The sequence below is a fragment of the Enhydra lutris genome, unplaced genomic scaffold (genome assembly GCF_002288905.1).
Source record: "Enhydra lutris kenyoni isolate GAN:26980312 unplaced genomic scaffold, ASM228890v2 scaffoldscaffold1, whole genome shotgun sequence".
NCBI lineage: Eukaryota > Metazoa > Chordata > Mammalia > Carnivora > Mustelidae > Enhydra > Enhydra lutris.
This window is the reverse complement of record NW_019154085.1, coordinates 95,449,063-95,457,926: the sequence shown is the minus strand read 5'-3', so window position 1 is coordinate 95,457,926 and position 8,864 is coordinate 95,449,063. Positions and strand designations below refer to the sequence as shown.

Here is an 8,864-nt window from a genome sequence, read left to right as displayed (position 1 = left end):
CCTATGAGACAACACTGTCCTAAAAAACTGCAATAATGTCTCATACATCCTCAATGTCCAGTAGAATTTTATATACAGTAGACTCAATAAATGTTGACTAGACAAAGACTGCAAATACAGTGAAAATCAAGTAGGGACTGTACAGTGGTGCCTGGCTGGCTGAGTCAGGAGAGCATGTGACTCGATCTTGGGGTCGTGAGCCCCACATTGGGTATAGAGTTTACTTTTTTAAAAAAGTGTGAGTTGTATGATTTGAGAGTAGAAGCTCAAAAATATGCAGAGATATGGGGTAGAATAGTCAACATGTCTTCTATCTTTGGTAGCATAGGAGAGCAACACCGTTGCCATTCGTACCTGGCCATCTGTGACAGGTTCTGGGTGCTCTCTCCTCATTCCCCTCAACATCTACTCTCCCCTCTGCAGTCAGGGTGAACTTTTTAATTTTTTATTATTTTTTTTTTAATATTGTTTGAGAGAGAGAGACACGGAGAGAGACACAGACTACCCTTGTGTGAGCAGGAGAAGGACAAAAGGAGAGGGAGAGAGAATCTCAAGAAGACTCCTTGCTCAGCGCAAGAGCCTGACAGGGGGCTGGATCCCACAACTCTGAGATCACAATCTGAGCTGAAACCAAGAGTCACACGCTTAACCCAATGAACCACCCAGGTGCCCCAGGGTGAACTTTTTAACACAGATCCTATTCATATCCCTTTCCTGTTTAATACCTTTCAGGGACTTTCCACTGTCTAAAGTCCTTAACATCACCTCCTAAGTCTTGCATGCTGTGACCCTTGCCTAGGCTTACCTGGCCCTCTCTCTTTCTATGTCCTGGTCACGCTGGACCTCCCTAAGCTTCACAAACATGCCAAATTATCATCTCCAGAGTTCTGTAAAAAGTAATCTGCCAGAAACTGGGGTTTTTCCCCATCTATGGCAGAGATCAGTTCATTTTTCCGCAAACTACGGGAGGTGGAGTTGTCTCTCTTCCCTGGCACATTGCCAGATTAGGTTTCCTGTCCTCTTCTCCTAGTTGGCCATGCGTCTGTTTTGGCCAACAACATGAGCAGAAGAATACACCTGGTTCCTAAACCTTCTGAGACATTCCTTCTGTCCTTGTTAATCAGAGTGGGGGCTAAAAACTAGCTGTTAATCAGTATCATCAGAGGGCTTAATGTAAATGCACAGTCTCAGGTCCAACTCCAGACCTACTTGATTTGGAATCTACATTTTTAACAAAGATTTCCAGGTGATATGTAGACATTGAAATTTGCTTGTTGGCTGCATGTGGAGGAGCTAATGGCAATCTCCAGGGTGTCAAGAAAAGGAGCAGCTGCTGGATGGGAAGATTCAAGAGTTCTTGACTATATGGAGCAGAGCCCCATGTGCCGACTCCCCCTTTACATCTCTGATTGGCATAGTCTGTGAAATGAATGAGAAATAAGCCTTTCTTGTGTTAAGTCACTGAAATTTGCGGATTTTTTCCACATGTAACTTACCCTCTGCCTGGAACATTTATTCTTGCCACCTTTCCTCCAACTTCTGGTTAATCTGTGCTCACACTTCAGATCTTACCTCAAATATCACTTCCTTCTGGTAACCCGCTCTTCCCCCGGAGCTCCCCAATTTAGTCCTCCAGACTAAGTCATTCCTGCCAGTATTAACCCTAACGTACTTTGTCTTTGAAGCATTAATCGCAATGGTAATTGTATGAGTAATCGGCCAATTAATTGCTAATGCTTTCTTATCCATCAGCATGCAATTTTCAGAGCAGGAAAAAAGACTACTGCTTTTGTTTACTAATACATTCTCAGATCTTACCAGGCCTTTCTCAATAAATATTAGTCCAGTAATTAAATGAAGAAATGATCTGGCTGAATCAAACACTTCGGATTCTGAAAGGCACATATTTATTTTTCTGAAGCATGGTTTTGGCAGGCAGGCAGAAATAATAGCTAGCATGTATAAAGCTGATAATTACTATGTGCCTAGCACTTGCTCAACACTTACAAAGGTCCCTATTTTATGACAATTGCCGTAAAAGGAGAGTTTCTATATTTATCCCAATTTATCAGTGAGGGAACTGAAGTGTGAGAGGGGTGAAGAAATTTCCCAAGGTCACACAGTAAGTGTTGGCTGTATAAATGAACCAGGAAAACCTAACTCCAGAGCCCATGGGCTTACCTACTTACCTTATGCCTTGCTAATAGAGTCACTGCCACTTTTTATTGGTCTTATTCACCTGGATCTCTACGAGAATCCAGGAAAGAATCCATCCCATCTTTACTCATGAAAATGTGATTGTTGTGAGGTTTGGAATATATTCAAATGTTCCTTCTCTCCTTTTTAAATGTGCATGCATCCATAATATAAATTATATATATATATATATATACATATATATATATAAAACTATAACTAAATTATAACTAAACTATTCTCTTACTGGTCTATAGGCAAGTGATTATCCTTTGTATTATCATTTTAATATCTTTACACTTTTCCCTCTTTCACTCAAGAAAAAACAAAACCAGAGAATATAATTTTCCCTTTACATGTTTTTTATATAAATGGCTTCTCAATATACAAGTCATATAGCCTCCTCTGGTGGTAAACAGGTGCAAGCTTCTGTGGATTTTAAAAAAGGGGGGGACAGGGCTTAAAAAGCAGATGTAGAACTTTATATTTCAAGGTGATATTACCAATCCAGCTTTGACTTCTTTTTCAAGCAATGGTAAGGGGCTGGCACTGAATCATTCACCTTCTTGTGAATTTTGCATGTCTCGAAACTTACAAATGGATTTATGTCTAATGTTATTTTTTTTCTTCTTCTTCTGGTTAAAATGGAAAGGGTATCTCTTCTGCCTGAGCTCTGGGTCCCATTCCAGCTTGTCTAGAATGGTGGTGAGTACAATAAGCAACATTTGACTTACAGTAACTGTCCTAGTTATTATGTCACAAGATAAGACTTGTGTCATCATACATACAAGTGCTTTCCATATTCCATTTTGTCATTCTCAGAGTGTTGGCAATGTCTTTCCTCGTGGCCACAAGATAGCTGCAGCAGTACCAGGCATTGTGTGCCCACAACCACTTACAGCAAGAAGGGTTGTGCTTTCTTCCATGTGTCTCCTTTTACTAGGAAAACTCCTCCTAGAAGTGCCCCCTCCCTTCCCATGAAGCCCTGCAAGGAAGAGGAGGTTGAAAAAATAAGGGTCTGGCAGTTTCCCCTCTTATTGGGGAAACTCCTCGGGGATGTGGGAAAAGAATGATTGTCCAGTGGGCTATTAACAGAATTTGCCATATACCTCATATTCCTTCCAGTCTTCATAGAGGCCTCCTGCTTTCCTGTGTTCCCATAGCTCTTTTCTATCAGTATCGAATGTGTACATGTTTCTTTAATCATTTAAACGGGTTGTTCTTTTCCACTCCAAATCCCTTTCTTCCTTCCCTTCACACTTACTGATACCTCTTCCTTACCTCCCCCTTCTCTCTTCAACCCACCCAACTGCCATCTAACTTACACAGAGAAGAATCCAAAGTCCTTCTTGCTAAGTTGATAATCACCTCCGTGTTGCTAAAAACAATGGACATTTAAAAATCTTCTCTAAATTGACCCAAGAGCAGGATTCAACATAGCTGCTTCTCACTCCCTTCTCAAAACTCTCTCTACCCTCCCACTTTCCTCCACACAGTCCCTCCGCCCAACTCACCATTTTTCCTGAGTTTGCTTTATTGATTTACACTTTTCCATACAACCCTGTACCTGTAGATGTTAGAGGTTGAAACTTCAGTCAGATCCCCTTGTCCTCACCTCATTTTGCATACTCCATAAATGACAGCATCCTCCAAAGCGTCATTTATCTGCTGTATGTAGAAATTCCTACCTCTAGGTTTAAGAACCGTTTTCTGAGCTCCAAACCTAGCATATGCCTACTTAACATCTCCACTTTGTGTCTCCAGCACTCCAAAAACATGTCAAGTTTTGAACTCACATCATGCACTCCTCCCCCTCAACTTTCTCTTCCTTCAATGTTTTCCCTCTCAGTAACACCTTCTATATAATTTCTTAAGACAGAAACCCAAGATTTCTTCTTGACTCCTCCTTCCTCAAATTCTGTATCTAATAAGTCCACAAAACTATTGGGTCTGCTTCGAAAACATCAAAAGTATCCACCTCTCCATCTCCCTTACACATGGACGGTTGCCTCTTAAACCAGTCTCTTCACATTCACCCATCCCACTTCCAATCCAGTCCATTTAAACTGTAGCATAGTTGCATATTAAAAACACAAGTCTTCTATGTAACTTCTCTGTTTAAAATTCTTCAGTGGCTTTCTGCAACTTTGAGAATAATGTCTGCAATGTTTAACATGATTTCCAAGGCCTTGTATGATATTCTTGCCTATCTTTCCAGCCTCATCTGCACCACACTCCCCTTTCTATGTTTTAGCCATTCTGGACATTTCAGTTCAAGTGTGCTGTTCTCACATTAATGCTTCTTCTACCCTGATTAGTCTTCTCCTTCACCGGCTAGATTTTCCCTGACATGTCATTTCCTCAGGAAGGGCTTTTCCTAACCCTGCTATCCATGTTTAGCCATCACACAATTTTGGTCATCATCACACATTTCTGAAGCCCTTAGAATCTCCCCTTTTGTGACATTCATCCTCACTTACAATCACTTGTTCAGTGTCTGCCTTCCTCTTTAGATTGTGCAGTCACAAAGGCAGGGCCCTTGTCTGACTGCCTCACCGTTATCCATGCCAGGTATGCATGTCTAGCTCAGAGTAGATGAGCAATTAATATTTGATAAATGAATTAAAGGCTATGAATGAGTCTTTTTTTTAAGATTTTTTTCACTTATTTGACAGAGAGTGAGAGCCCAAGCAGACAGAGCAAGAGGGAGAAGCAGGCTCCCCACTCAGCTGGGAGCCAGACAGGGGGCTTGATCCCAGGAGCCTGGGATCATAACCTGAGCTGAAGGCAGCAGACACTTAAATGGCTGAGCCACTTAGGCGCCCTGGCTATGAATGATTCTTACATTGTTTAATTCTAACATTAGAAATAAAGACATCATTCTACTGAAAGAATTTATAGGTTAATTGAATTTTTAGAAACCCATTTAAAGTTAATATGGAAGATCAACTCTTAATTCTTCTTGAGAAATTATGTCCTATATAAGAGGCCTGATTGGAAAAAAGTAAATACAAATCAGAGTGCAATCTGTTAACTATTTTTAGGTAAAATATTTATAGGAAAGAGGTGTTTTCAGATGTAGCCCCTTAATCCTGCAAAGATTGTCAAATGGTTGTACTGCCGAGGGGACAATTCAACTGATGTAAAATGTATAACATAACATATGCAACTTTAAAAAATATATAAACCTTAGCTAATAGTTATTCGAGACTCTGTAAGTCCAGAAAGTATTAAGTATGGGCCAGTTTTCATTTTTTATTAAAAAAGCTTTTTTTTAAAGATTTCATTTTTAAGTAATCTCTACATACAAGGTGGGTCTGGACCTCACGACTCTAAGATCAAGAGTCACCTACTCCACCGACTGAGCGGGCCAGGAGCCCTGGGATCTGTTTTTATTTTAACGGCAACCAACCACAACATGCCATTATCTTGATTATGGAACATTCTCACGTAAAATTGTAAACAAAAGCATTATCTGTCCTCCTCTTTTGTATTAGCACGGAGAACGAATGCTTATTCTCTGCTTTTTAGTCACCTTAGAAAGCAGCTGTGGCAATAGCATAGCCAGTGTTTTGAGGTTTTGGATTGATCTCTGGCCAACGACTAGGAAACTGCGGGACGCTTGCATTCTACCAACACCTCCCCGCAGATCACAGGCTGTATGGTATTACAGAGGTTGACGTTGCGGTTTTTACCCTTTCTCTTCTTCAGGGTTGGGCTACTAAGTTCAGCAGGAGACGAAGCCCACTTAGTTCCATGCAGAGAAGCACCTATCCTATCACACAATGGCCGTTAATCATCATAAAGAATTACATCGTCCACAATTAGGGTTTCAAACCGGGGCGGGGACGACTTCCTCCATACTTAACGTCTCAATGAGACGGCGGAGAACACCTCCTAGACAGTGGGCACCGTGTCCTCTCCTCCCCTTTACAGATTGGAAAAAGGCTCTCTCACTGCTGCCCCCTTCAGCTGTGCCCCGGAAACCACAGTTACGTTTTCCCCATAGGAGGAAAAGAAGCCTAAGAAGACTACAATTCCCGTCATGCCTTATGAAGGCGTCGCCGTCGCCCTGTAGCGGTTAGTCATCTTTCCCACTGGCTCTTTCCACTTCCGGAACTGCGGAGTCAGGCCTAGCGGCCGCGCGCCCACACCAACTTGCCAACGAGACAAGGCACTGAGGCGCGGTGCCTACGGCGACGTGCGGCGTCACGGTGCGCAGAGCGCGCGTGGTCCGCGCGCCTGCGCGCGTTCCAGGGGACTGCTGACGCGATTGCGTGCTTGCGCGGAGGCGGGGGCCAGATCAGCTGTGGCTGCGCGGGCCGCGGGGCCAGACGAAGGAGAGGGCGGGGTCAGCTTCGGTACCGCGGCTACAACACCCCGAGGGAGCACCTGGGCCAGAGGAGAGCGATGTTGTGGTTCCAGGGCGCCATTCCGGCCGCCATCGCGTCGGCCAAGAGGAGCGGCGCGGTCTTCGTGGTATTCGTCGCAGGTGAAGGGGGCGGGGGCCCGAGTTGTGGCCGGACACTCCTTCGGCCTACCTCCAGTTCTAGCCTTTCCTCCGAACTCCGACAGGCCCACGCTGCCGTCCCTGGTTTCCCAGCGCTTCCCCCTTCCGTTTGGGGCATGCCGGGCCTGGCTAGGCCCCCAGCTACCGCTTCTTCCAGCACCCCGGCGGGAGGCACGGTCCCCGCCTCGCCCCCACAGCTCTCAGAGCCCCGCATACAGCTCTGGCAGGGCACGGGGCCGCGTCCCGAAGGCCCTAGCCGCGTACCCCCTAGCCCAACCCCCGTTGGCGCATTTAGACCCCAACAGCCCTCTCTCGGGCACCCGGGTAGATGTTTCTGCCCCCGAGGACCCACTTCGGGATGCTTAACGTTTGTGTAGCACAAGTGTTAAGGTGGGGATAGAGACAGGCCATTAGGCAGGCAATTGGGTTCGTAATTAATTGTGGACTGTCAGGAAGAAAGCTGTGTCATCGGTTAGCAACAAAGAGAAACCACCTGATGTTCACGGCTACTGGCGATCGTACGTTCCTGAAACGCAAACTTTTGAGCTTTATATAGGTTGGATTTTTTTTTTTTTTAATTCTAACGGGGAGAGTCTAATGTGGAGTATTTGCTTTGTTGCAACTTGATTTTTGTACCGTTTGTTTAGAAGAAGTAGCCTTTCAGTCTTTGATTCGTTTTGCTGTCTACCTAGTCTAATATCTATAGTTTCGAGAACGTGAGCTAACTCATTTATCCTGTGTTACTCTGGTTTATTTTGCTCCGTCTTTTATTACTACCCTATTTTATTACAGAAATCTTCTAGAGTTACAGTAGACCTATGTCTCTATGGTTTTGCTATTCTCATCACAGGAGCCAAATTAGTGTTTGTGATTTCTATTAATTTGAGGTGTATTACTTCAGCAATTTATGCTTAATAACGGTGTACTCATTAACTTAATGACCCTTGGGAGACTAGATAACAGCTCTATAACTTTATGCACCGTCGTGAACAGAGGCTAAAATACGAGCTTCACTTAACATTAAGTTTGAAATTTATAATTGTTTTAAGTTATGCCAAATTTTTAGTTCACTGTTAATTAGAAGAGCAGTTTGATCTTCTTATGCGTCTTTAGAGTTATATTTTAAAGATTTTTTTTTTTTTTTTTTTTTTTTTTTGACAGAGATCACAAGTAGACAGAGAGGCAGGCAGAGAGAGAGAGGGAAGCAGGCTCCCTGCTGAGCAGAGAGCCCGATGCGGGACTCGATCCCAGGACCCTGAGATCATGACCTGAGCCGAAGGCAGCGGCTTAACCCACTGAGCCACCCAGGTGCCCTAGAGTTATATTTTAGATGCATAACTGCTATAATCCTATAAGAAGAAAAAGTGGGATAAAAAGGGAAAGGAAAATTAAATTATCTATACTTATTAAGAGCATAGTAGTAGTTTTATGACACTTTAAGTTGTTTTTCACATAAAATCTCATTGATTCTTTATAAGTAGAACAGATATTATTATACCCATTTTTTAGTTGAGGAAATTTATGTCCACAGTGGCTAAGTGACGTGCACCAGGATCACAAAATATTTCCATCTTGTCCTGACAAATTTTTTTTTAGCAGCTTCAAAACTGTGTTTTTTGTTTTGCTTTTTGTTTCTTGAGAAAAACTGAGCAACTGTAGACCTTATGGATTAATGAAATTGATATAGAAGTCAGGAAATCTAGGATTATGGTAGTCAATTTTTAATTTTTAATTTGTTTTAATTTATTTTTAATTTTTAAAAAAGATTTATTTATTTATTTATTTATTTCATGGAAAGAGAGACACACACACACACACACACACACACACACACACACACACACAGTGAGAGAGGGAGCACAAGCAGGGAGAGTGGGAGAGGGAGAAGCAGGCTTCCTGCCCAGCAGGGAGTCCAGTGTGGGGCTTGATCCCAGGACCCTGGGATCATGACCTGAGCCAAAGGCAGGTGCTTTTCGACTGAGCCACCCAGGGTGCCCTGGTAGTCATTAAAAAAAAAAAAAAAAAAAAAAAGTTTATTTATTTTATGGGGGAGGGGCAGAATGAGAGGGAGAGAATCCTCAGGCAGACTTCTAGCTGAGTGGGGAGCCCAATGCCAGCTTTGATCCCAGGACCCTGAGATCATGACCGGAGCTTTCAG

General features: G+C 43.1%; 1 protein-coding gene across 1 annotated transcript in view; it reads left to right on the top strand.

Moving 5' to 3' along the window:
- The first annotated feature begins 6,473 nt into the window (after nucleotides 1-6,473).
- The window catches only part of LOC111143022 (UBX domain protein 4), a 56,941-nt gene continuing 54,550 nt past the window's right edge, over nucleotides 6,474-8,864 (top strand). The window contains exon 1 of the mRNA XM_022496438.1: nucleotides 6,474-6,688. Within this exon, the coding sequence (XP_022352146.1) occupies nucleotides 6,607-6,688 (82 nt within the window). The 5' untranslated portion in view covers nucleotides 6,474-6,606. The remainder of the gene's footprint in view (nucleotides 6,689-8,864) is intronic.